General features: G+C 45.3%; 3 protein-coding genes across 5 annotated transcripts; 1 reads left to right on the forward strand and 2 right to left on the reverse strand.

Moving 5' to 3' along the window:
• The first annotated feature begins 1249 nt into the window (after positions 1-1249).
• Positions 1250-5122, forward strand: LOC123100008 (uncharacterized). Of its 2 annotated transcripts, XM_044522010.1 has the most exons (9): positions 1250-1850; positions 2024-2135; positions 2296-2412; positions 2578-2818; positions 2924-3046; positions 3234-3362; positions 3480-4035; positions 4147-4345; positions 4572-5122. In XM_044522010.1, the coding sequence occupies exons 2-7, from the start codon at positions 2100-2102 to the stop codon at positions 3782-3784; spliced, it is 951 nt and encodes a 316-aa protein (XP_044377945.1). In that variant the 5' UTR covers positions 1250-1850; positions 2024-2099; the 3' UTR covers positions 3785-4035; positions 4147-4345; positions 4572-5122. The 2 variants fall into 2 exon arrangements, with proteins under 2 accessions (XP_044377945.1, XP_044377944.1); XM_044522009.1 differs by having other exon boundaries at positions 2578-3046.
• Positions 5123-13078: 7956 nt separating this feature from the next.
• LOC123100010 (protein FAR1-RELATED SEQUENCE 5) lies at positions 13079-15876 on the reverse strand. The gene is made up of 2 exons (XM_044522011.1): positions 15400-15876; positions 13079-15001 (listed from the first exon to the last, which is right to left on the reverse strand). Exon 2 carries the CDS (start codon positions 14980-14982, stop codon positions 13930-13932), a length of 1053 nt encoding a protein of 350 aa, XP_044377946.1. The 5' UTR covers positions 14983-15001; positions 15400-15876; the 3' UTR covers positions 13079-13929.
• Positions 15877-22730: 6854 nt separating this feature from the next.
• LOC123097813 (arogenate dehydratase 2) lies at positions 22731-26743 on the reverse strand. Of its 2 annotated transcripts, none has more exons than XR_006447458.1 (11): positions 26358-26743; positions 26159-26220; positions 25950-26042; positions 24164-24364; positions 23996-24079; positions 23772-23867; positions 23618-23695; positions 23420-23509; positions 23275-23338; positions 23086-23167; positions 22731-23018 (listed from the first exon to the last, which is right to left on the reverse strand). XR_006447458.1 is itself a non-coding variant. In XM_044519644.1 (11 exons), the coding sequence occupies exons 1-11, from the start codon at positions 26641-26643 to the stop codon at positions 22959-22961; spliced, it is 1200 nt and encodes a 399-aa protein (XP_044375579.1). In that variant the 5' UTR covers positions 26644-26742; the 3' UTR covers positions 22731-22958. The 2 variants fall into 2 exon arrangements, 1 of the variants encoding a protein (XP_044375579.1); XM_044519644.1 differs by having other exon boundaries at positions 23275-23342; positions 26358-26742.
• Positions 26744-27750: the final 1007 nt, after the last annotated feature.

Below are 27750 nucleotides of genomic sequence, written 5' to 3' on the forward strand. Positions count from 1 at the left end.
ATAACTTCGTGCTAGGTTTTCATCTGGAGAAATTACAACTCGAAAGGGTAGCTAAATTGTTTGATGCAAACCAGTAATCGGCCACACCTAAACTTTCACACAATCAGTAGCACTTTCATCTTTAAGAATTATCATCTCCAACGGGCAGTTTAAGTTATTTTCATCTGAAACTATCTCTCATCTATCATCTCTGTTTGTGCGCACTTGTCCTTCCCTTGTTTTACTTTGCAATGCAGTCTGGTGCTAGCAAAAGTCAGTTCAGCCTTTTCCAATTTTCTGAATTTAACCCTCATCTGAATCGTTGAATATGTGCAGTTCTCTGTAGGATTTGTTTATTTTACAGTAGGACCATTTCTGAATCTGGTTCCGGAGTTGAACCATTGAACATTTGTCGCGTAGCTGGTTGTTCTCCGAAGGATTTGTCATATCTCATTGTAGCTCAACATTATGTTAAGATGTGCACTGCATATGCAATTTTCTTGTGATTGCTGCTCCTATATGCATATTTGCCAGGCATGCAGTATAGTTTCACCTATATGTTGTGTTCTGTTTCACAAGATAAGTGTGTACTGATTAAAGTTGGTTCCGGGTTATTCTTCGTAACAAATACTATCATTCATTCTAGATAGATATGTTGCTATCCTAAGTATTTTGTGTCTCTCTATTCTTGCTAAGAAACTGTTTTGACACTTGGTTAGATTACCTATGGTGCCACTGAAATGTTCGACAACTCTACAGCCCAAATTCAGAAAGGTGGAAAAATTCTAAGACTCCACTTGCTAATGAAAATAAACAAATTCTGCATTTTTTCTCCTAAAACATCCTGCAACTAACTATTGCATTTTTCAAACTATGATCATTTCTTTTCATTAACTGAAACCTCCTCTTTTCACCAACATTTATTTTAATACAGGGTTTCAAAATGGATGAATGTGCACCTAAGAAAAGGGGGAGCCAAGACATGGCAGCAAATGAAAACAGTGCATTTCACCCCTCCCCCCCCCCTTAAAAGAAAGAAGGTCAGTAAATAATAGATCAAATGTTATTCCACACAATACTTTCTCTTTTTCTTAAATGTCAGTTACAATGAAAACAAGTCATTCAAATAATTGAATGATTAATTTTGTAAACGGCAGAGATAGCAAGTTTTTGTAACTAGTCTAATCATTTTTTTCCTTTCTTTTTCATATGGTACATGCAATACAATCTATGTGAACTTTTTTTTACTTTGTTCTCTGCTAGCAGGTGAATGGTTATGATCATCTAAAGTTATTCCTGAAATTTGTATCAGAACTCAATGATATTCAGAAGAACATAGTTCGGAAACTCGGTTTTGGTTCTCTACAAGAAATTTGCTGCGAATGCAACATTGATGACATATTCTTGTGGCTAGCTGCGCAGTTCAACACCATCACAAGCGCAATTGAACTCAACAATGGATTCAAATTTAAGTTTACCCCATTAGTAGTACAAACTATTCTAGGGATTCCTTGTGGTGGATTACCAATTCTAACAACACCATCAACTGAAACTGCAGAATTCATACACAATTTACTTGGTTCATCAGCTCCCAGCACGGAGTATCTACTATCACTGATGACTGATGATATGGTAGAGGAAACATTTTCCATAATTTTCTTGCTCCTAGCAGTTTCCTGCTTAATAGGTCCTAATCAAAGGGATATCCAATGAAGAAAATCTACAGCGTATTGGGGAATCTCAAATCTATACCCAAGTACAACTGGTGCTCATTCGCACTTTCATATTTGACGCACCAGATAAAAAAATTCAAAACCAATCTTCTTCATAACAAGACTTATCTGCCTGGAGGTTGTAAACTAATCTTGGTGGTAAGTTATTTTTTTCAAGTTGGAATAATACTTTTCTTAAAACAAATTTTTTTAACTAATTTTTCTATTCCTTTTTCGAAACTTTCTGCTCATAACCAGGGCTATTCTATCTAACTAATCTGTTTTTTTTTGCATATTTTCCACTTCGAATTCTTGATTACTTCTGAATTCAGGATTCCAATAAACATCAAACCAAGGTTACCTCTCTGGTCAACAAGCCTATTCAAATCATTCATTGCTCTCGATACTATGCACGGTGAACACAACCAGTTCGGTACACTTTCTGTAAGTCACTTCGTAATACATTCACTTATCTTGCAGCTTCTATTTTTGTTCTTTCAAGTGTATAATTAACTAAATGGAAAAAAATATACCTTCCATTTTTTTCTACTAAAATCATTCCCCACTATGATTTCCTTACAATATTTCATTTTGTCCGTACCAGATGAAGCATATCTCATCAACTCCTTTCAATCATACAACAAATTGTACGGATTTACAACTACCTGAAGTTATTCTCCAGTACATTGACAACAAATACCCTTCTTTTCATAATGTGCAGGTCAGTAAGTACTTTTCTAAAGTAACAATGGAGTAATTTTACCCCGCAAAAAAAACATTGGAGTAATTTACAATTCCCTTTTTTCCACTTTTCTTATACAAACAATGAAGTAACGTACTACCCAAACTTTTTTTTACTGATTTGTCATTCTTTATATGAATACAGGAGAAAACAGTTCTTGAATCTAGCAGCCAAAAGTTTTGGGAAACTCTAGTTACAAACTCCATTCCAACAGTTCAAGCATATATTGATGATGTGAACTCTTTATTTGCAAATCTTGTGCACTCAATGAAGGAGAATTATTCTGCAACTAGAAAGGAATCAACAACTTCAAAAGTGATAATCTCTTGTCCTAGAAAAGAGTTCGCTCCCCCAAAGATCGAAGACAAATCTACTTTCGATACAGGTTCAAATGATTTAATCAATTTCCCAATCCCTATTGTCTTGCCTCCAACAAACTCATTGGACATCACAACAACAGCTTTACTAGAAAAATTGGCACATTCTGTAGTAACTGAAGACTATGCAAATATGGGTGTCCTTTTTTCAACAAACTTACCAAGCTTGAAAGAGCTTTTGAAGATTGAGAAAATTAGTATACCAAATACCAACGAAGAAACTAATCCTATGCAAGGTACACTTTTCTGGTCTTTTCCTTTTTAAGTAAAATGAGTGTTCCTAATGATAACACATATTTTTACTCTATGTTTTCGGTTTCAATTCTGATTAATGTATTTCCTCTTTTTTTAGTTTACTGAAAGCAACCCAGTTTGCCAAACAAATAACTATGTGTTTTGTTTTTTTCCTTCATAAATATGCAGAGCTTGAAGAATATATCAAAACTAAGCCAAACAAGATATATTTACCAACATCCAATGAAATTGCATGGAGAAATGAAAATTTCAGCCTATCTAAATTCAGATTCATAGCCAGTGATCTAATCTACAGAGGTAATTTAAGCTTCATTCTCCCACTTCAATTACAAAACTGTCAGTGCTTATATCTTTTTGAGATATGAGTCAAAATTACTGTTTTAACACTTTTTCCCTTGAACTGATGCCTTCCAGGGAATAATATGTATTGTCTGGATGATGAACCATCTACAATTGCTGCTGGGATGAACCCAAATTTGATCGTTCCGCCAAAACCTCTTAACAAACTCCATGACTACCCTTCTTGCTGCACCAAAACAGATACAATTCATGCAGATTATCCTGATGAAATGACTACTTTCTGTCAAGCAAACCAGTCAGCAGCAGCTTCTTCTGTATTAGTTCCAAACACAAACTGCCATTATCTTCCACGAATTTGTAATAGCAAGTCTCCTTTTATATATAGCAACAGCCCACACAGAAGCTTTCAAAACCAATGACCACAAGCAGGAAACAGGTTTGGAACACCTGTAGCAAATCCTTTGATGTTTCAGTTACTAGAAAATTTCGAAGCTGAATGTTATCAGAGAGACAAGGCAGCTGCAGAACAAAGGATTATTGAAAAATTCTCTTTAGCCTCAACTATTTACAAGACATATCAAATGCCTACAAAACAGTTAGTGCACTCATCTCCTCTACAAGCTGATTTTTACAAGATGATGAACTCGATTCTCCCACACCTAGATATCAGGTAAACTTCGTAGGTTAAGTCAATTTCTTCCTGAAAACTTAATATAAAACATTCTTCTAGACATTCCTTGTCAACTTTCTCTCGGTTTTAACATAAATCGTCCATCAACAGTCAAAGGATATTCCAAATCGATGATGTATGGGTTGACCAGAAGACTTTGACTGTTTCAATGATGCCTGGTTGTTGGATGAACCCGCACACCTTGGACTGCTACTCCAAAAGGTTGAACACATACCAACTACATAGAGGAAGACAAGGACTTCTACCAAGTGATCAGTACATTGCCCACGTAGTTGGCAGAGAAGACATGGTACTTCCATATGCATTTCTACAGCTCTAATTACAATGCGCTAATTTTTTTATTTTCCTATCTGAATTATAGCTTTCTACACTCTGAATTATAGCAATCACTACCTTTTTTAAATTTAAACTTAAGAGCACTCTACTTTTTCTTTTTTCGATACTTACGACTCAATATGAAATTCAATTCTACACTATGAATTAACTTCACTCTATGGCTTTTCTTTTAATCGCAGGATCTTCTTATGAGACCTATGCTAAATCTTACATATCCAGCTTGTAGTGATATGTTGAGTGAAGCAACAGTGGGCTTCAGTTTGGAGAACGCAAATTTTATAATTTCCATTATTTCTCTCTTATATATGCACTTTCATTTTTCTACTTCTGATACTGAGTGCCAACTATGTGCTTACTTTTTTCCCACACTTTTTCTTAACATGTAAAATAATGCATTGCATTTTCCTTTTCCTTTCATCAGGTCCATCTACCATGCTTTAATGATAAGCAGTGGATTGTAATAACAACAAACTTAACTACTGAGAGGTTCTTTAACATAATGAATCCTGATGGATCTGGAAATTCCAAATTCACTACAATTATTAGCACAATAACTTTCAACTTCAAGTATCTTTTTGCCAAAACCTACCCCAACTGCACTTCTTTCAACATAAAGGATTTTGACTACCGTTTTGTACCAGTCCCACGGACTCATTTCAGGTTGAACATCATATTTCCTCTCTTATGTGTTCCTTTCCTGTACTTGCTTTTCCCTCTTCTTCAAGTTAATGAAGGAAATATGCCCTAGAGGCAATAATAAAGATGTTATTTATATTTCCTTATATCATGATAGATGTTTATTATTCATGCTAGAATTGTATTAACCGGAAACTTAGTACATGTGTGAATACATAGACAAACAGAGTGTCACTAGTATGCCTCTACTTGACTAGCTCGTTAATCAAAGATGGTTAAGTTTCCTAGCCATAGACATGAGTTGTCATTTGATGAACGGGATCACATCATTAGAGAATGATGTGATTGTCAAGACCCGTCCGTTAGCTTAGCACAATGATCGTTTAGTTTGTTGTTATTGCTTTATTCATGACTTATACGTGATCCTATGACTATGAGATTATGCAACTCCCGAATACCGGAGGAACACTTAGTGTGCTATCAAACGTCACAACGTAACTGGGTGATTATAAAGATGCTCTACAGGTGTCTCCGATGGTGTTTGCTGAGTTGGCATAGATCGAGATCAAGATTTGTCACTCCGATTGTCGGAGAGGTATCTCTGGGCCCTCTCGGTAATGCACATCACTATAAGCCTTGCAAGCAATGTGACTAATGAGTTATGAGATGATGCATTACGGAACGAGTAAAGAGACTTGGCGGTAACAAGATTGAACTAGGTATTGAGATACCGTCGATCGAATCTCGGGCAAGTAACATACTTATGACAAAGGGAACAACGTATGTTGTTATGCGGTTTGACCGATAAAGATCTTCGTAGAATATGTGGGAGCCAATATGAGCATCCAGGTTCCGCTATTGGTTATTGACCGGAGATGAGTCTCGGTCATGTCTACATAGTTCTCGAACCCGTAGGGTCCGCACGCTTAACGTTCGATGACGATCGGTATTATGAGTTTATGTGTTTTGATGTACCGAAGGTAGTTCAGAATCCCGGATGTGATCACCGACATGACGAGGAGTCTCGAAATGGTCGAGACATAAAGAATGATATATTGGATGATGTTATTCGGACACCGGATGAGTTCCGGGGGTCACCGGATAAATATCGGAGTGCCAGAAGGGTTATCGGAACCACCGGAGAAGTAATGGGCCTTATTGGGCCTAGGGGAGAGAGAGAGGTTGCCAAGGGCTGGCCGCGCCCCCCCCCCCATGGGCCTAGTCCGAATTGGACTAGGGGGAGGGGCGGCGCCCCCTCCTTCCTTCTCTTTCCCCCTCCTTCCTTCTTCTCCTAGTAGGACTAGGAAAGGGGGGAGTCCTACTCCTACTAGGAGGAGGATTCCTCCCCCCTTGGCGCGCCTATGAGGGCCGGCCGGCCTCCCCCTCCCTCCTTTATATACGTGGGGAAGGGGGCACCCTAGAACACATCAAAGTTGATCTTAGCCGTGTGCGGTGCCCCCCTCCACAGATTTCCACCTCGGTCATATCGTTGTAGTGCTTAGGCAAAGCCCTGCGTCGGTAACTTCATCAACACCGTCACCACGCCGTCGTGCTGACGGAACTCTCCCTCGGCCTCAGCTGGATCAAGAGTTTGAGGGACGTCACCGAGCTGAATGTGTGCAGATCGTGGAGGTGCCGTGCGTTCGGTACTTAATCAGTTGGATCGCGAAGACGTTCGACTACATCAACCGCGTTACTAAACGCTTCCGCTTTCGGTCTACGAGGGTACGTAGACACACTCTCCCGCTCGTTGCTATGCATCACATAGATAGATCTTGCGTGATCGTAGGTAATTTTTTTGAAATGTTGTGTTCCCCAATAGTGGCATCCGAGCCAGGTCTATGCGTAGATGTTATATGCACGAGTAGAACACATAGAGTTGTGGGCGATAATAGTCATACTGCTTACCAGCATGTCATACTTTGATTCGGCTGTATTGTTGGATGAAGCGGTTCAGACCGACATTACGTCTACGCTTACGCGAGACTGATTCTACCGACGTGCTTCGCACACAGGTGGCTAGTGAGTTTCTATTTCTCCAACTTTAGTTGAATCGAGTGTGACTACTCCTGGTCCTTGTTGAAGGTTAAAACAACACACTTGACAAAAAATCATTGTGGTTTTGATGCGTAGGTAAGAACGGTTCTTGCTAAGCCCGTAGCAGCCACGTAAAACTTGCAACAACAAAGTAGAGGACATCTAACTTGTTTTTGCAGGGCATGTTGTGATGTGATATGGTCAAGACGTGATGATATAAATTGTTGTATGAGATGATCATGTTTTGTAACAGTTATCGGCAACTGGCAGGAGCCTTATGGTTGTCGTTTTATTGTATGAAATGCAATTGCCATGTAATTGCTTTACTTTATCACTAACTGGTAGCGATAGTCGTGATAGCAATAGTTGGCGAGACGACAACGATGCTTCGATGGAGATCAAGGTGTCAAGCCAGTGACGATGGTGATCATGACGGTGCTTTAGAGATGGAGATCAAAGGCACAAGATGATGATGGTCATATCATATCACTTATATTGATTGCATGTGATGTTTATCCTTTATGCATCTTATTTTGCTTAGTTCGGCGGTAGCATTATAAGATGACCTCTCACTAAATTTCAAGGTATAAGTGTTCTCCCAATTCACAGGGATTCCAGCTCTTCAAGTAATTCATTTTTCCCATCTGCCAAATATGAAGGTCGCAACAATTTTTTTGCGAAGTAACTTCTGAATATCGAAACTTAGTTCCTGTCAAGCAAAAATAAGTTCATCATTTTAGTTCAACAGGACCATCATGTCAACTTGCGTGCTCAAGCATCAATCCCAATGTTATGTAATATAAGACATAGAAACTACGTGTTCGAAGATTAAGTTTTCTTTTTTACTTACTCATGAAAGTTGACATATTCCGCAGAATGTACTACTCATTTTGAATTTTTATTTACTTTGAATTAAACGCATATTATTTTGTAAAATATTATCCAAACACAAACTCAATAATTCATACGGAAAAAAATTGAGTGAGAAAACACAATTTTGTTAATGTTCTTCAACAAACAAATAAAAGAAACAGTCAAAAATCACCCGTCTTCTTGTTTTTACCACGAACTAAATCCATATAAGAATCAGCGAAACAGTTACTGTACTGAACAGCGAAACAGTTACTTTACTAAACTGCCAACACCCTTCGTTCCTGGGCGACACAGTTCAAACGAAACAGCGAAACAGTTCAGACGCACGAGTGGGCTTCCAACAATACAACCCACAAAGAATCGACGTAGGCGCCCAAGCTCCTTACGGGTGCCGGAGGCGCCAACAACGAGGTCTCGTCCGTGGGCGCGGATGCGCACGCGGCGGCCATCCGAGGACCCCGAGAACCTACTAGGTCACCCCGCCCCCTCTGGGCGAACCCTAGCCACCATTCCCTTCCCCTCGCGCTGCTTTCGTTCTCCCCGCGACAAGCCGGCACCACCATCGACATGTTCTCTCCATAAGCACGGCCACCGGCCACCCCGCGGCGTCTGCCCATGTCGAGGAGCACCGCCGCCTTCATCTACGTCACCTACCTCTTCAGATCGGAGCCGCACGGACGCCGCACGCGTCATCTTCTTCACCTGTGGCCACCGAGACCTCAACCGCCGATCCCCGGCTGTCGCTACCTCACCGTCTTCCCCGAGCCTCACCTGCAACGATGTGAGCAGCCTCCTCCTCTCCCCCTCCTCGATTAACCGTCATAGGTCACCGTCTATGACGCCCTCGATTCAATCGTACACTAATCATACACGCAAATGTGTACGATCAAGATCAAGGACTCACGGGAAGATATCACAACACAACTCTAGATACAAATTAGAATAATACAAGCTTTATATTACAAGCCAGGGGCCTCGAGGGCTCGAATACATAAGCTCGAATACACAAGAGTCAGCGGAAGCAACAATATCTTAGTACAGACATGAGTTAGGCAAGTTTGCCTTAAGAAGGCTAGCACAAAAGCAACATCGATCGAAAAGGCAAGGCCTCCTGCCTGGGAGCCTCCTAACTACTCCTGGTCGTCGGCGGTCTCCACGTAGTAGTAGGCACCCTCGGTGTAGTAGTAATCGTCGTGGTGACATCTGGCTCCTGGACTCCGATATCTGGTTGCATCAACCGGAAAGAAGAAGAAAGGGGGAAAAGGGGGAGCAAAGCAACCGTGAGTACTCATCCAAAGTACTCGCAAGCAAGGATCTACACTACATATGCATCGATATCAATGAATTGGGCTGTATCTGTGGACTGAACTGCAGAATGCCAGAAGAGAAGGGGAAAGCCTAGCCTATCGAAGACTAGCATCTTCAAGCAGCTCCAAGCATCTTGCAGCATCAGAAGAGATAAGAGTGGCATAAAGTAAAGTAGTAGTAGTGTTATCAACCTCGACCAGAGATCCTTTCTCGACTCCCTGCGAGAAAGCAAACCCAGAGCCATACTATCCATTTCTCATCACAATCCATTTCTCATCACAAGTATCCAGTTCTAGTTGTATCGATCGGGATACAACTCCGAGTGTCTGTTACCGTAGGACAGGCTATCGATAGATGTTTTCTTCCCTGCAGGGGTGCACCAACTTACCCACCACGCTCGATTAACTCCGGCCGGACACACTTTCCTGGGTCATGCCCGGCCTCGCCAAACAATACGCCGCAACCCGACCTAGGCTTAATAGAGAGGTCAGCATGCCGGACTAAACCTATGCCCCCAGGGGTCATGGGCCATCGCCCCGGGAACTCCTGCACGTTGCGAACGCGGCCGGTGAGCGGACCTAGCTACCTCCTTCAAAAAGGCAGGTGCTTACGCAGTCCAACCCGGCGCGCGCCACTCAGTTGCTGACGTCTATTAAGCTTCGGCTGATGCATACGACGCAGAACGCCCATACTATGCCCACGTGATTGTTAGTGCTATCAGGCCAGAGGCCCCTCAGATCAAATATCCAAATCATAGTGGATTAGGAATGTGCGGTAACAAGCAGAGACTCACGAAAGATGTGACCCTGTCGCCCCGTCTCGAGGACTTGCGGCAAGGGCTAAGAATGCCCGACCACGCCTCGTAATTATCTCGCGGGCACCCTCCAGGTCAACCCGACTCCTCATCACTCGCAAATATGCTCGCGCGGGTACCCCTCAGGGCCGACCCGTCTTTAGTAACATGGTTCAGTGTAAAGTCATAGTAACCATAGTAATGTGCGGTGCCGGGGCCTGGTCTTCGATCTCGTTGATCGGGTCTTCTGATAATCCAGCGGGGCAGTCGGGACAAAGTGGGGGTCTCTGATGGGTCTCTACCCAACCTATACTAAGCAGTTTAGGATAAGCAGGTAAGTAACAATAAGTAGGTTACAAAAGCAGGCTATGCATCAGAATAGGAGCAATCAATTACAGTAGCAAAATCTAATGCAAGCATGAGAGAATGGAATGGGCAATATCGGGTTGATCAAAAGGGGGGCTTGCCTGGAAGCTCTGTTGCAATGGAAGAAGATTCGTTGGTGACGTAGTCGATCACAGGGGCAGCATCGGTCTCGGGGTCTACCGGAGAGAAGAGGGGGAAGAAACAATAAATACAGAGCAAACAAGTGCAATACTCCCTCCATTTTGGTATACAAGGCCACTATCAAAATTACAATAAATACAGAGGGGGAAGAAACAATAAATATAAAGCAAACAAAGCATCATAAAGCATAACATGGTAATATGACGTGCCGGGTGTGACCTAACGTATGTCTACACGAATAGGTGAAGGGGGAATTCAACCGGGAATGTTTTCCCGGTTCCGGACCTATGTCAGACAGATGACCGAAGGGGGGAAAGTTCCATGTTCAGATAGTTAGAGGCATCTGACAGGTAAACGGACCGCGTATTCGGATTCGCCCCATTTTTTGAGCAACTTTCATGTATAAAGTTTTTCGATCCGAGCTACGGTTTATTTTCTATGATTTTTGCAAGTTTAAAACATATTCTGAAATTATTTATATTGACAAAAAAGGAATATGACGTCAGCAGCCAACAGTGCGTTTGACTGGGTCAACTAATGTGTGGGCTCCGCATGTCATAGGCTGCCTAGTTAGCAGGTTAATTAAATAGAGTTAATTAGTTTACCTAATGATTAGGTTAGTCTAAACAAAATTAATTAAGTTAATTAATTAATTAATATTACTTTTATTTATTTATTTATTTATTTATTCTTTAATAAAAACGTTCTGGGGCGAGGCCCCTTGTCATAGGCCCCTGGGGGCCTTAATGGGCACGGGTACGCGGGCGCCAGGAGCGGGCACTGGGCACCCGCCCAGGCCGACAGGGGAGTGATGGGCACTGGGCGCCGGCGGCCACCGCGACGAGGGGCAGTAGCGGCGCAGCAGGCCAAGTATGCGCGTCGACGCGGCGCAGCAGGGCCGCCGCGGGACGGAAACGGCAGCGGGCGGCGCGGTGGTTGCCGAGGTCCGGTGCAGGGTGGAGGTGGCCGCGGACGACCGTGGCGGGGCGACGATCACACATCGGGGCGGTGGGGCTCGCGTAGACGCAAGTGGGCGCACGCGGTTGGGCGTCGGGCGCGGCCTTGGCCGCGGCCGGAGGTGGAGCAGAGCGGGAGGAAGCAGGGGCGGCCGGAGCGCGCGGGCGTGGGGAGAGCTGTGGTGGGGCGCGGTCGTGGTCGAGCATAGCGACGCGCAGAGACGGGCGCGTGCTGGGGCATGCGGAGCGGATGGTGTGGTGGCGCGGGCGAGCGCCGGCGTGAGGGCACGGGGAGGAGGAGGAGACCGGGGTCCTCACCAGCGTTGGTGAGCAGGGGGCGGCGAGGCTCGGTGCAGCCTTTGGGGAGGAGGACGGGGACGCGTCGACGGCGAGGAGACGAGGAGGATGAGGCGACGGGCGGTGGCGGGGTCCGGTGAGGAGGAGGCTGTGGCACGGGCGCGAGGGAGGGGGGTCGTCGCCGGCGGGCGGCTTGTCCACCGCAGCAGGGTCGCCAGGCGGCGCGGGGCTCGAGCACGGCGCCCTGCGGAGCCAGGGCGGCGGCGGGGCGCAGGGCGAGGCGCGGGCACCGGGCGGCGGCGTCACGGTGTCAAGCCCCGATCCAGATCGGGATGGGGGGGGAGAGCGACGTGGGGTCGCGGGAGAAGAAGTGGGTGCGGTTAGGGTTTGGTAGTGGGCAGGGGAGGCCATATAGGCCTGCTTAGCTGGGCCGGCTAGCGCGGCGGTCTGCTGGGCCGTGGCCTAGTTGGGCCAAAGGGGTTGCTTTCTCTTCTACTTTTTCCCTTCGTTTATTTTTCCTATCTGTTTTAATTATTTTAGTTAGCAAACCTTTTACAAACATATAACTCCAGCTCCTAATTTACCATAATAACAAGGCAACTTCCTCAACAAACTTGGTGACCAAATGAATTAGTTTAATATTTTTTTAGTATTTAAAAGCATTTAAATAATTGTTTTGCCGCAATTTTATCTACTATCGTGCATTTAAATATTTTATTTAAATATGGGTTCTTCACCATAACTACCTATGCAATATTTGTCACAACCCGAACATTTTAGTTTTAACATTTGAAAACTTTTGTTGTTTGCCTTAAATTCAAATTTGAATTTGAATCGGTTTTGAACTAACGCGAGATTAAGAACAGTAACCGTGGTGACGTGGCATCATTAACGTGGAATTACTGTAGCCTAATTATCCGGGCGTCACATCGTCCGCGCCGTCCGTGCTTCTGACCGTGGCCGCGATCATCGCGCGGTCACTGCGCCCCAGTCTACGCCCCGCGCTCGCCCGCATGCGCACGGCCTCGCTCGCCGCTCGCCCGCACTACTGCGTTGCTCTGCTTGCCTGCCCACCGCTGCTGCTGCCGTGCTGCTCCACCCGACCGCGTCCGCCGTTCCCTGCCTCTGCCTTGCACCCAGCACAGCCTGCACCCGCGCCCCACGCTCGCATGTGGCCACGCCCTGCACATTTGGGTCAGCATTTTCTTGGTCATTATTTGGTTCATTCATAGCACTAGTAGATGCATTGAGTTTTTCCTCCAACTGTGGACCAACGTGATCAAGTGCATTTTCTAATAGCACACAACATTCTGTGGAGTAGGCTATTTTAAATGCCATACTAAGAAATTTATGAGATAGTTCCTTGTACCGAAGCATAGCTTTCAGTTTTGGATTTTCTACCACATTCCTTCCTTGCCTATCCAATATACTTCCTTTGCGTGCTTACCTAGTCCATCTCTTCAAGACATAATGTGTTGCTAGTGTCTTTATGTTCATCAAATCAAGAACTTTCAATCCATGTCCACACAACACTCCTGCCCTTTCAAACATTCCACAAGTGCATGTTGCTGTTTGGTTAAAAGGATCACCTATCACTATGCGCTCATCCTCAAAAGTTGAATCACCATGCAAACTACCAATAGCAACAACATATTTGTTTCCATCCAATACTCTACTACATGCAGCCATGGATCTTTCATACTCACTTTGGAAAGCTTCAAAAATGGTTGGAGTGTACACTTTGCTTGCTTGTACCAACATAGGCGTGCTCATCTTGATTCTTGGTATGTTTTTTCTTGCTTCAAATTCAGATTCCAGCTCTTTGTTTCTTTTTTGTTCCACTATCCTTTCAAAATGCTTTAAAAATCTAACAATATGGAAATCAGATTTCAAATGGTTCTTCAATAAATTGTTGAAGCTCTCACTTAATTTTGTGCTTCTCACTCCCAAACTGAAGACGTCTCTCATAAAACATTCAGCCCACTTTTCTTTTACCTTGTAGATACTATCGAACCAAGTTTGCTTATGCATCTTTAACCTCATGTTGGCAAATGCTTCTTCAAACTCTTCCTTGTCCTCATAGCCATACATACAAGCACTAAAATCTATGAGAATATGTGATTCTTCGCCTTAATCTTTGTCTTCACCCTCCTCTTTCTCTTCACCCTCATCTTCGTCTTCACCCTTAATCGGAGATAGATGTTTGACAGCATTTTGCATTATATGAAATGTACACAGTCCATGATATGCTTCTGTGAACACATCCTCTACAGCTCTACCCATTGCATAATCTTGATCGGTATAAATAGTTCTTGGTTGTCTTCCATTATGCGCACCTAGGAAAGTTTTAAAGAGCCATTTGAATGAGGCTAATGTTTCGTCAAACATCAGTGCAGCACCAAAAACTTTAGTCTCCCTAAACTGATTGAGCCCAAGAAAAACACCAAATGGCCTATATTCCTTGTTTGTGCCAAAAGTAGTGTCAAATGTGACAACATCGCCAAAGTGTGCATAGTCTAACATCATTTTAGCATCAGCCCAGAAAATGTTTGATATATTCTCCTCACAATCTAGTTGCAAAGCATATTGAAATGATGGATTTTCAACAATTTTGTCTTGAAAATACTTTAACATGCTGCCCGCCTGACCAAAAGCCAACTCCCTCTGCCTCTTGCTTTGCAAATGATTTCTGTGATCACGAGGAGTGTATCCGAGATTAAGTGGTCCACCAACTTGACGAGTAGCAAGCTCATATGCAGCTTGAGGCCTAATTCCAGAATCATCCGCGGCTTCGATTTCAAAAGCTTGAAATTCTGAAATTTTCCTTTGGGAAGCCATCAGGTGGCGGGTTTGTGGCAAGTGAAGGAGGTGATTATGTTCAAGAACTACATCAGTGATTTCCAAGTTTTCGGACTCTTGATCCAATGTAAGACTCATCCGAGCTTTGCAATCAGTTCTTGTTTGAGCTCTAAAGCACTTCTGAATGAATTCTCTTTGCCCCTTTTTGCGATGACCTTCATTGGCACAAACAAATCTGCAAGAGGTTACCTTACCATCAAATTTGCTCACATTGTTGTACCTTTTCCTCACATCAAAGCCAACACGACCACCATATGCTCTCCAAAACAGCCAAGCCTCCTCTGAACTTTCAAAGAACATGCCAACTTGAGGCATCCCCTTCATTGCACACCACCCAATTTATCTGCCACCGCCAACACATATAATCAGCTGACTAAATTGCACAACACCAACTAATATTCTAGATGCAAACTTGAAACAATTACTAATACTAATATTGCACTAGTAGTATATCTGAATATTAGTTAGTGTTCTTTCACCAGTACTACAAAATTCAGATTGCTCTACTTCTTAATATCTGGTGTGTGTGCGTGTGGTGTGTGATCTGAACTTGCACAACCATGTATTATATCTGGTGTGTGTGATCTGGAGCAAAAGAATTACTACAACTTGCAGAACCATGTAATCCCGTAAAAATGTTAAAGCATTACTACTAGTGAAAGCATCATTTCAACTTCTGAATAATTAGGTGCTCACGGTTTGAGCTTGACTGCAGTAAAATTCGACTAAAATCAAAATTACCTCCGGCGAAACGGCGACTGCTGCTCCTCCTCCTGGCCGCCGCGCTCCCGCCGCCGGCCACGTCCCGGCTCGGCGACCACGAGCCCCCTCCTCCCCCGCACCCGCACGCCCACCAGCACCGGGTCAAGAGCGGCGGCGGTGCTGGCAGCGGTGGCGCGAGGCCGCATGCTCACCACCGCGCTCGTCGCTGCTGGCCGTGCTCCTGCTCTACCTCTGCGTCGCCATCGCAGTCCGCCACATCCGCGGCAAGGGGGAGGGCGGCCGCGCATTGCAGCAGGCGTCCCAGGCGTCCCAGTCCTCCCGAGCAGCCGGGCCTTCACCTACGAGCAGCTCCGCGCCGCGACGGCCGGGTTCGACGCCGCGCGCAAGCTCGGGGACGGCGGCTCCCCTGCCAAACCCTCGCCTCCGTCGCGGCCGCGCGGGAGAACTGGATGCCGCCCCCGCGAAAACGCCTCGCCCCGCCTTGTCTCTCCGCTGAAACTACTAAAGCTGGGCCTTTTTGGACTTGAGTGAATCCTGTCCATTGAATATAGAATGAGGGGCTGATATTGTAGGCTAAGGCGCTCTGAGCCTTTGCTTCACAAAGGCACTGAAGCTGCGTCCGTGCTTGTGCGTGATGCACAGCCACACAATGGACGGGCCATGCCAAATTAGATTAGGGGCTTATTTGATGTTCAGCTCTAAGCCTAGCACAAAACACCCACTGATAGTTAGTCCCCACCACTAAATAATCCCTAGTTAAAGTTATGTGCAAATGACACGTGGGACCCATGCACTATTCCAAAGGATAAGGTTTAACTAGCCAAGTCAATGACAAGTGGGTCCTCTGCTAAACTAATCTAAACAATTAAATCTGTTAACAAATCAGTCAATGACAGGCAGGACCCACCGCACTGTTCACATTTGACCAGTCAACTGTTGACTGCTGAGGCAACAGTTGACCTAGCCCACCTGTCAGCCCCTTTGTCCTCTTGCTGGTACACTTTCTGGTGCATCTAGCCTTTTCCGTTTAATATATTATTCGAATAAAAATAAATCCCGTAATTTGGAAAAAATTTAAAACTTTGAAAAATCATAGAAACATTTTTGTAACTCCGATGAAAAAGTTTTATACATGAAAGTTGCTCAGAATGACGAGACGAATCAGAATATGCAACCTGTTCGTCTGCCACACGTCCCTAGCATAGCGAACCTGCAACCGTCCCCCTCTGGTTCGTCTGTCCGAAAATGCCTAACACTGGGGAAACACTCCCGGATGATTTCCCCCTTTGCCGGTATCGTGTAGCACCGCGCTAGATTACCCCTAGAGCTGCTTATTGTCTTGTCATGCATAGTACTCCCTCCATTTTTGTATATAAGGCCACAAACCCATATTACAGGTACCAAGGTAGAAACTAATGGCTACTTAAACCAATGTTGCAAACTAGTCTTTTCTCCTTGCTTGACGTGTTAATTAATGTGTATTTTTCTCTTCAACGCACAACAAGACAACTCTCTCACTCCTTGTTGGTTGATTAATACGGTGCATGCAAATCAATCTTCTCACTCCCGCATGCATGCATGAGGTATTAATGTCTTCGGTTGCTAGTACGAGGCAAACCTCATCAATTTTACATCGATTTGTGTTAGTGGCCTTGTATAGCTGCAAATTGTAATTTTGATAGTGGCCTTGTATACCAAAATGGAGGGAGTATTGCACTTGTTTGCTCTGTATTTATTGTTTCTTCCCCCTCTTCTCTCCGGTAGACCCCGAGCCCGCTGCTGATGCCGCTGTGATCGACTACGTCGACGACAACCCTTCTTCCCTTTCAGCGGAGCTTCCAGGCAAGCCCCCCCTTTGATCATCTCGATATCACCCATTCCATTCTCTCATGCTTGCATTAGATTTTGCTACTGTAATTGATTGCTCCTATTCTGATGCATAGCCTGCTTTTTGTAACCTGCTCATTGTACCTTACCTGCTTATCCTAAACTGCTTAGTATAGGTTGGTTGGTGATCCATCAGTGACCCCCTCCCACCTTGTCCTGTTGCCCCTGCTTCATCATCGACGACTCGATCAACGTGATCGACGACCAGAGCCCGACACCTCACATCACATCACGCCCCTTTTGTTGCTCGACTCTGCAGAGCTACTATCGAGTGCCGAGGGTGATACCTCACAACGCACTCCTGATGACAACTCTGTCGTGTAGCTATTCGGTCGTGGTCAACGAGGGTGGTTCCTCAAGTGTGAACCTCGAGGGTGGTTCCTCATATGTTCACCTTGATGATTACATCGAGTGGAATCCACCGAAGGTGATTCCTCGGGTTTTCCCCTTGATGTTTGGACACACGGTTACCTTGACTTTACTTGAGACCATTGTTGAAGTCGGGTCGGCCCTGAGGGGTACCCGCGAGTTGATGTGAAAGTCGGGCGGGCCCGTAGAGCACCCGCAAGTTTTCTACATGGCACGGCCGGGCAGTCTGGGCCCTTGCCGTAAGTCGATGAGACGGGGCGACGGGGTCACATTATCGTGAGTCTCTGCTCGTCTCCGCGAGCCCCCAATGCACTAACATGTTTGGGTATTTGTTCTGAGTTGGCCTCTGGCCTTTACGCACTAACCACCACGCGAAAATAGATATGGGCCTCGACGTCGCGGCATCAGCCGAAGCTTTGTCAGACGTCCAGTTCAGCATTGAGGCACGGCCTGGTCGGCGCCCCAGTGGAGGTGGCCTGTATCGCCCTGCACGCAATGACCCGGAGTGCAACGGGCGATGGGCCAGACCCCCGAGTGCTTAGGATGTAGACCGATGGGGACCTCTCTACTGAGCCTAGGTAGGGCTACGACGTGTTGATCTTCCGAGGCCGGGCATGACCCAGGAAAGTGTGTCCGGCCAGAGTGATCGAGCGTGTTGGGTAACGTGGTGCACCCCTGCAGGGAAGTTATATATTCGAATATTGTGTCCACAGTAATGGACGTTCAGACTTGTATCTTGATCTATTACAATTAGAACTGGTTACATGAGACATGTGATGGATATGTGGCTCCGAGATTGCTTTCTCGCAGAGAGTCGAGGAAGGATCTCTGGGCGTTGATGTTACAACATGTTTGTTAAATATTAAACTACTATTCTATACTCTTCTACATGCTGCAAGATGCTTGGAGTTGCTTGAAGATGCTAGTCTTCGATAGGCTAGGTCTTCCCCTCTATTCTGGCATTCTGCAGTTCAGTCCACATATACAACCCTTTCATTTGATACCAATGCATACTTAGTATAGATCTGATGCTTGCGAGTACTTTGGATGAGTACTCACGGTTGCTTTGCTACCTTTTTTTCCCTTCTTCCTTCTTTCCGGTTGTTGCAACCAGATGGTGGATCCCTGGAGCCAGATGCCACCGCCGATGGATACTACTACATGGAGGCCGTCGACGACCAGGAGTAGTTAGGAGGTCCCAGGCAGGAGGCCTTGCCTCTTCGATCGTTGCTGCTTTTGTGTTTGCCTTCTTAAGGCATCCTTGTTTAACCTTATGTTTGTATTCAGATATTGTTGCTTCCGCTGACGCTTGTGTATCGAGCTTGTATTCGAGCCCTCGAGGCCCCTGGCTTGTAATATGAAGCTTGTATTATTTTTATTTGTGTCTAGAGTTGTGTTGTGATATCTTCCCGTGAGTCCCTGATCTTGATCGTACACATTTGCGTGTATGATTAGTGTACGGTCGAATCGGGGGCGTCACAAGGCCTTTCAAGCATGTTATTTCATGAGGAGGAGACTGGGGGCTTGGAAGGCATTAAAGTATGTAGGAATGCCCCTCCTGTTTCACACATGCTATTTGCTGATGACTCATTGATCTTAATGAAAGCGGACACACATAGTGTGGGTACCCTAATGAGGGTGTTGGACACATATTGCAGGAGTTCGGGACAACTAGTCAGTAATGCTAAATCCAGTATTCCCTCCATTTACTTATACAATGCCACTATGAAATATACGTTTTGCATCAATACAAGGCCACCAACAGTAATCGAGGAAAGAATTAATGATATTTCCTCGTACTAGCAACATGTTTAATAATCCAGTAATCGAGGAGTACTTGCATGTATGCAGTCATAATGACACTACCTACTTCCTCCACTCAATTTCCTTGCATCCTTATTGCGTATTAATGATACCAGTAAACGAAAAGAAAAAATGGCTTGTAAATTATGCATTAAATTTTACCTTGATACCTGTAATTTGAGTTTGTGGCCTTGTATATAAAAATGGAGGTAGTATCTTTTTCAGTCCGAGCACTAATGTTGTTGTAAGGGAAAATGTGTGTAGGGAATTGAATATATTAACAGAAGCTCTCATAGATACATATCTGGGCCTTCCTACAATGGTTGGTGTGGACAGAAGTGACTGTTTCCAATTGATAGAGTGTGTCAAAGGTTCAAAGGTTGGAAGGAAAAAATACTTTCAATGCAAGGTAAAGAGGTCTTGGTCAAATCAGTGGCACAAGCAATTCCATCATATGCAATGCCAGTTTTTAAAATGCCGAAAGTAATTTGCATGTGATAACCAATGATATATCTAGTTTTTGGTGGGGAGATAATGATGAGAAGAAGATGCATTGGTTTGCGTGGTGAAAATTATATATACCGAAGAGGAATGGGGGCTTGGGATTTAGGGACCTACACAGTTTCAATCTTGCTATGTTAGCAAGTGTTGGCGACTAATTCAGAACACTGGCTCTTTATGTGCGCAAGTGCTAAGAGCTAAATACTATCCAGATGAAATAATTCTCAATACTGTACCAAAAAAGGGGTCGTCCTTTACATGGCAAAATATTGTTGCAGGCATCCAAACTTTTAAAAGAGGGTGTATTTGGAGAGTTGGCACCGGTTCTCAAATTAACATATAGCAGGATCCTTGGATCCCAACAAGCGTTACTAGTAAGATCATCACCCCTAGAGGCGTCACCATGCTATCAAAAGTGGAAGAGTTAATTGACCCTCACCTGGGAACCTGGGATGAGAACCTTATACGTGATTTTTTTTTCTCCTGTCTACGTGCACAAAATACTACAGATCCCCTTGAATGTTCAGATGGGCGAGGATTTTGTTGCATGGAATTATACTCGCTCTGGTTCTTTTTCAGTTCGGTCAGCTAATCACAAAGAATTCAAACACCAATTTGGACACAGGCTTGCAGGAACAGATGGTCATGGGAGTATAAATGTCAACCCAGTATGGAAGGACTTGTGGCGGATGCGAGTCCCGGGCAAGGTGAAACATTTTGCATGGAGTTCTCCCTTGTTATGGCGTTCTAGCTTCTCGGTACGTACCTTGTTCACCACAGTGTCCTGTTTGTGCGGTTGGAGTTGAAGATGTACATCATTGTTTATTCCGGTGTAGCATATTTGGGATGAGCTTGGTTTGCTAGAAGAGATCGACAGATCTGTTATGGAGGATCGATAACGTTGGAAATTCTCTAGAAGCTAAACGCACTCTCAAATGAACTCCCAACTGCGGAATTAGCCCTTGTAGCGGCGTGGTATATTTGATGGCAACGTCGTCAGATGGGAATAGTGGTCCAAACTCCAGGAAAAACTGCACTATCTATTAGGGTCTTGGCTACAATCTTCATTAAGTCAACGACTCCTAAGATGCCAGATCAGAAGTATGATCATATGTGAAAGAAACCTTGCCACGGTTCTGTGTGCAGATACTCTCTTAGGTGCAAGTGGAGCTCTCGTTCGTGATGGTTATGGAGATTTTGTTGCAGCTGCAAATTGGTTCTTACCCCACGTCCGTGATGCTGAATCAGCAGAATTACTGGCTATCAGGAATGGTATGTATCTTGCAGCAACTATTGCCAGTGATAGTGTTGAAATCGAATTTGATTGCATGCTTGCGGTTGTCAACAAATGGCCATGGACTTCACAAAAATTGGACTTCACAAATCGCTACAAGCAATGGATGGCTACCTAGGAGCAGATTTGAGTAACCTTGGGGTGTCAACAAATGGCCATGGACTTCACAAAAATTTGCTTCAAGCATTGCTTTAGGAATCAAACCAAGTGGTCGACAGTTTGGCAAAGAATTCCAATTCCTTTGGTAGTCCATCTTCTGGTGTTTGGGAGAATTCTATCCCTGATTTTGTTCTCATCTCCTTGTAAAAAAGGTATAGATTACAAACAGAGCTATTCCTATTCTACAAGGCCTGGTAATTTTGAAGTTTCGGCACAACCAAAACATATAAAGGCTTAAAAACCTCGCGAAAGTATTGCCCCCCAATCACTTTATATCCACTTTGTTGACCCCACAACGCATAGTTCAGTATTCCGATTCTACATTGTACTTTAGAGCATCTCCACTAGTGCCCCCAAGAAGCTCTCCCAGGCGCCTTTTTGCACGCCGGCGGGCAAAAAACGCCCCACTCGGGGCCCCAGGAACCTGTTTTGCGCCGGATTCGGCGAAAGTTACGGCCGGCACGCCCACCCCAAACCCAGCCCCCTGGGGGGCAGCTGGGGACGCGGCATTTCCTTTTCGCATGCATCGACCCACTTGCCAGCCCCTCTCTCTCCCCTCTCTCCTCTCTCCTCTCTCCTCTCCTTTCTCTCTTTTCTTTCTCCTCTCTCCTCTCCTTTTCCTTCCACCACCAACCACACACAGGCGGAGCGGAGCACCCATGGCTGGGGCGGGGCTCGCGCTCGCGCGGCCGGAACGGAGCATGGCCGAGGAGGGGCTCGCGTGCACGGCGCGGAGCGAAGCGGAGCGCGCATGGCCAGGGCGGGGAGGGGCTCGTCTTCTTCGTCCTTGCAGTGGCCGTCTCCGCCCGCGCACTCCACGGCGCCCTCCAGAGCGTTGTGTCCGGCATGGACTAGGGCCGGCTCCAGTCCAGGGGCGCTGCAATGGCCTTCTTGGCCAACATCACCGCCCCCTCCGCGCTTGTCTCCAAGCCCTTCGGCGACGCGCAACAACGACGAGTGCGACGAGCAGGCGGCATTCCGCGACCAAGCAGCTGCTGGAGAAGGCCGGCGGGCGCGGCCTCGGACGGGGCGGCGAGGTGGCGCGGCGAGTACGACGGCCTCGCTTGGGGATGGAAACGGCTGGAGATTTATTCATTCCCATGCCAAAATTCTCGCCGGCAGCCCCCCAAGTGGCGAAAAAAACGCCTCCTGAGGGGCTCAACGGCTGGAGATGCTCTTAACCTGAACAATCCACAGGAGTATATCCGCTATTCTGCAGTTGAATACCCACGTACTCCTACATTTTATGAGTAATAAGACTGCTCAAGTCCCAATCCAAATACTCCCTCCGTTCCGAAATACTTGTCAGAGAAATGAATAAAATTGGATGTATCTATAATTAAAATACGTCTAGATTCATCCATTTTTCCAACAAGTATTTCCGGACGGAGGGAGTACTAGGAAATATGCTCTGAGAGCTACATGTTTCTGACTCTATAATGGAGAACTATGTTTATTTCATTACACCAAACAGCAGCTATCAAAGGCGGATGTTTATCCGATTAAGAGAAAGGCACACAATTGATTAATCACTAACATGTGATCTGCAGCAAGCACTTGCTATTCAAGCTTCGCTCACGTCTGTAGGATAGCTCCCCAGGACTCTTAAAAAAGTTGCAAACTCCTGCAAATAAAAGTAACATGAGTCACTGTTCGCTTGACGCCAGATAAAAACTACCAAGAAATATCACCTCCAAATTTCTGAGAGCATTCTGAGTTTTTGGATCAGCCATAGACGCCTCAAGGTCGACATAAAACAGGTAGTCGAAGTACCTATTCAGCCAAGGATCAAATGGTTGAAATTAGTGCTTTTCATATTTGGGTAACACTTCATGAAACAAAATTGAATAAACACGAGGATTGTAGGGTTATTATCTAACTTGACTCGCGTGGAGAAAGCATCATCAGCTACACGAAAAGGCCTTTTCTTGTGTGGACGGCTTTCTATCTTCACATCAACATACTGTTAGAGAGTTATACAAAGCACATGCAAGTGATGAAACAAAGCAATGTTGTTTAATACACCTTGGTGAGGTTGATTTCCCTCAGTGCAAAAACTGCAAGTGCCTTGAAGAGCTGTCCAGGTCCTTCTTCAAGTGAAAACACAATACTAGTCTGAAAATAAAATGATCATGCAACAAATCAACCGACTTTGTTTTTCCTCTCCGTAAGGAGTGAACTACTGGAAGGAAGATGAAAGAGACTTCCCATTGCAATCTGTACCTTGAATGGTTTATCAACCCGAGGTATAATAGGTTCCCGAGCAAGCATCATAAAACGGGTGACATTGACTTTTTCGTCCTAAGGTAAATAATGGACTTATGGTGAGGATAAAGAACAGAATACAATGTCCCAATTTAGCCTGAAATCATGATACCTGAATATTTTCAGCAAGAATATCGAGTCCATAAAGTTCAGCAGCTAATGAACTGGCAACAGCACCAGTATCTTGGAGCATTTGTTCTGCGACTAACTATGAAACAAGCATATAGCGTTATGGTTAATGACAATGACTTTACACCTTGAGTCACTTGAAAGAGTGAACCAAATATATAACCATCAGAAGATAAATTCCGCGTAGAAGAGGAAGCATCATTATACCTTTGCTGCACCAGCAGTGTCATCAACAGCCTGTCTATGTTCAATTCCTAACTCTGTCAGCGTATGCTCACATTGCGCAAGAGCCTGAGAATTTAAATTAATGTGCCTGTAAGGTTATTACAGAAACAAGTGAAAAATATCGAGGCCACACTATCCAATAGGTTTTACCTGGGGATGACTGATGACATTTCTTAGGTTTCCGATCTTCACTCCACGATTGGCTAACAAGCAATGCCGAACTGCAAGGCGAACCTCTCCAACTATGTGCAGCTCATGCCGAAGTAAAAGGTCATAGTTCCGATGTATACTACCACCCAGAGTATTCTCAAGTGGCAGTACCGCCCTATCAACTATCCAGTTTTGAACAGCCTGATAAAGATCCAGAAGACATCAAAATAGCAGCACATTTATTTATTTTTGCTACATACACCTTCTATGTATTACAATATGCCATGCAACATATGGAGTACAATTGCTCTGATCTACTGCTGTCTGAAAAGGCTAGTTTAGAAGAAGATTTTGCCAATACAACAATCTCTCTGGTTACCTAAGGGATGTCGTTTTGAGCATATTTAGGGTCAACTTACGGAACTTCGAGTACCAATATCTTTAAAACTATTTAAATTAGATACTTACAAACCATCCATACGTATATATTCGACTAGACGGGTACTTTCATAATACATAATTTTGTTCGAGTACATAAATTACAGTAGAAATGAATGACCAAATGTTGAGCATGCTGTCTCGAGAAAAGAACGAGTATGGAGTATGGACAAATGAATATGTGCCAGCAATAGGTTCTTTGTGCAGTGCTGGCATATTGCATCTAATAAACTACTCCCTCAGTTCCTAAATATTTGTCTTTTTAGAGATTTCAAATGGACTACCACATACGGATGTATATAGACATATTTTAGAGTGTAGATTCACTCATTTTGCTCTGTATGTAGTCACTTGCTGAAATCTCTAGAAAGACAAATATTTAGGAACGGAGGGAGTAACACGGAGCATGCTTGTGTACTTGCACTAATGCTAAGGATGTCGTGCAACAAATACTGAGCCTGGAGGAGGGGAAGAAGGTGCTAGTAGCTTGCATGCTTTGGAAATGGTGGCAGAGGAGGAATAAACTGAACAAAAAGGAAAATGTGAGCACAATTGAAAGCACAGCCATTCAGGCACAGAAGTGTGCGTTCGAATCACTGAAGCTGCATGGGAAGCCCATCAACCAGCAAGCTAGACAAGTATTACCATTGTGGCAGTGTCCCGTCGGAGACACTTTGAAAATCAATGTAGACGGTGCTTTTCATGACACAACAAAATCTGGCGGCTGGGGCTATGTCGTACGCGACTGAACAGGAGCTATACGAGGTGCAGGTGCGGGAAGACTCACTCATGTGTCCAGTGCGAGTCAGACTGAAGCGGGGGCCTGTTTGGCGGCGCTGCAGACGGCAGCCGAGTGGGGAATGATCAATATTCAAATTGAGTCGGACTACCAGCAGCTGATTAAGGCGTTGGAAAGCACAGCTTTCGATCTGTCGCCGGAGGGTGTTATCTATAGAGACATGCGGCAGTTCCTGAGGCTTAATTTTAGCTCTGTTGTCTGTTCCTATACTATAGGAACCCGTGCATGTAACAAAGTTGCTCATGTCCTTGCCGGGTTTGGAGCTCGTGGCCAGGATACCTGTTGTATTTGGGTGGAATCTATGACAGTTGATGCAAGCGTTCTGGTGGTTGGCGATCTTGCCGACACACGGTCTTAATGAAATAGAGATTTAAAAAAAACTTCAAACCGTCAACACATTTCATCAACAAATATTTAACCTCGTTTGATTCAATGTTTCATCTTCTGAAATCATGACAAGAATCAACGTAAAATGCGCAACTCACTGCACCACGAACAGCATACACAAACATACCTAAACAGGCCCAAAAAAGGATCATACTACGATACCTGAAATGCAGTATCAAAGTGCTCACAGGGCACTGTCTGGCAATTTGGATAGGCCTTCTTTGCTGCAGCCTCGCTGTACGCTCCAGGGAAGCCCTGAACAATCACCAAACCAAACCTCGTTCAGATTCACAACAAAAAGAGTACACACACACACAAACAGGGAGATTGATACGCAATGAAACCAAAACAGCACGCGTTTCGTCGAGCACCTGGTAGGCAACCTTGAGCCCCTCCCCGCTCGACTCCATCAGATCCGCACTAGTGAGAGGCCCTAGTAACCCCAGCACAGAATCACGCACGCCATGAAGAAAGCGCCAGCTGATTAGTTAGTCTAGTTATTATATTATAATAAACAAACGAGAAAAAACTTCTGGAGATCGGCTAAAAAAGCGCCGCCGCTGGACTTACGAGGCAGCCCGTGCGGATCGCGGTACGCGGGTAGAGGGGAGTCCGCGACAGGTATAGGCGGGGCCCGGAGGCCGTTGAGGTCGGCGGACCCTACGCCGTCCGCCACGGGCGCCCGGGGCTGCCGCGATGTGGAAGGGAGGGGGGCCGAGTTAGCGTTGGTGGAGCTGCTGCATTTGATGGAGCGGCGTGGTAGCGGGGAGGAGGGGGACGAAGAGGAGGTGGCGGCGACGGCGGAGCGGGTTCGGGCGGGGAGGAAGGGGAGCCGAGGTGTGGTCATGGAGGCCATAAGCCGCCGCGCTGGCCAGGAAGGAAGGCGGAGGTGGGGGGTGGCCGATTGGGGAAGTCGAGAAGCGAAATAGGAAAATGATCCCCGCGGTCACGGGCTTTTCCAAACGTGACGCGAGATTTCTTTTGTGTGGTGGAAAAGTGGAACACGATGCACGGGCCGTGAGGCTGGAGAGCAGTGCGTGGCGACGAGCCAACTGTTGGAAGTGAATAGTAAAGAGGACTGTCCTATAAAGACGTAAGATACGAGTGATATGACTGAATGGTGTACCTGGACGGAAGTACGAGTACATAGGTTTGAGGGCGAATAAAAGAGGTATAATAGCACCCCAGATCCATGAACTTGCGATGATTTAGTCCAAAACTTGCAAAATGTCACTGAGGGCTCCCAGAACTTGACACCCTATGTGATGATTTGGTCCAGAGCGAATCACAGCGCGACAAGTGGCAGTCCAGAGATGGGACCGGTTAGCACTGGCATTTTTGCAATAAACCCCTTGCCATTCCGTCGATTTAACCCGCACTGGTTAGTGCTCATCTTCTCCGCCGCAGGTGCCCCGCCCCCGGCCGCCGCCGCTCGTCCACACAATACAGTACTACAGTCTCTGTCGAGTTCTTGCGGTGTTGGTGCTTTTACGGTGCAGATTTGCTCGTCGGGGTGTTCATCGATGCCATTCTCGAGCTGCGGGGGGTCCCGGCGAGGACGCGGATCTGGTGCGTGGTGGCCTGGCTGTTCAACCCCTTCACCTTCACCATCGGCACCAGAGGGAACTGCGAGCCCATCATCTGCGCCGCCATGCTCTGGATCCTCATCTGTTTGATGAAGGGTGTAAGCTCTGAATCCTTTTTTTTATGTCTATTCAGTGATAGCTACCTTTGTGAACTACTAGCTCTGAATATTTTGCAGTCGTGTGATCTGCTGATTCTTACTTGTCAAAACTCGGAATATTTCTCTTCAAATTTTAGTAGGTATATAATTGGTCTGAAAGTTGCGATGATGCTCTGCACATTTAGTTCATTATGTTTAGTCTGTAAAGTATCTTCCGTTTAGTCCTTTCTTAAGTTTTTGTTCACCAATCAATTGCCTGTCTGTTGGATGATCAATCCC

Source organism: Triticum aestivum, chromosome 4D, assembly GCF_018294505.1.
Source record: "Triticum aestivum cultivar Chinese Spring chromosome 4D, IWGSC CS RefSeq v2.1, whole genome shotgun sequence".
Classification (NCBI taxonomy): domain Eukaryota; kingdom Viridiplantae; phylum Streptophyta; class Magnoliopsida; order Poales; family Poaceae; genus Triticum; species Triticum aestivum.

Excerpts from the sequence above, each read along its gene's own strand:
- LOC123100008 (XM_044522009.1), top strand. The coding sequence starts at position 2,100 with ATGCACGGTGAACACAACCAGTTCGGTACACTTTCT. Across the intron at positions 2,136-2,295 it reads ACCAGTTCGGTACACTTTCT|ATGAAGCATATCTCATCAAC; the intron begins GTAAGTCACTTC and ends TGTCCGTACCAG. Across the intron at positions 3,047-3,233 it reads AGAAACTAATCCTATGCAAG|AGCTTGAAGAATATATCAAA; the intron begins GTACACTTTTCT and ends ATAAATATGCAG.
- LOC123100010 (XM_044522011.1), bottom strand. The coding sequence starts at position 14,982 with ATGAAGGGGATGCCTCAAGTTGGCATGTTCTTTGAAAGTTCAGAGGAG.
- LOC123097813 (XM_044519644.1), bottom strand. The coding sequence starts at position 26,643 with ATGGCCTCCATGACCACACCTCGGCTCCCCTTCCTCCCCGCCCGAACC. Across the intron at positions 24,365-25,949 it reads ACTTTGATACTGCATTTCAG|GCTGTTCAAAACTGGATAGT; the intron begins GTATCGTAGTAT and ends GATCTTTATCAG. Across the intron at positions 23,019-23,085 it reads ATGCTCTCAGAAATTTGGAG|GAGTTTGCAACTTTTTTAAG; the intron begins GTGATATTTCTT and ends TTTTATTTGCAG.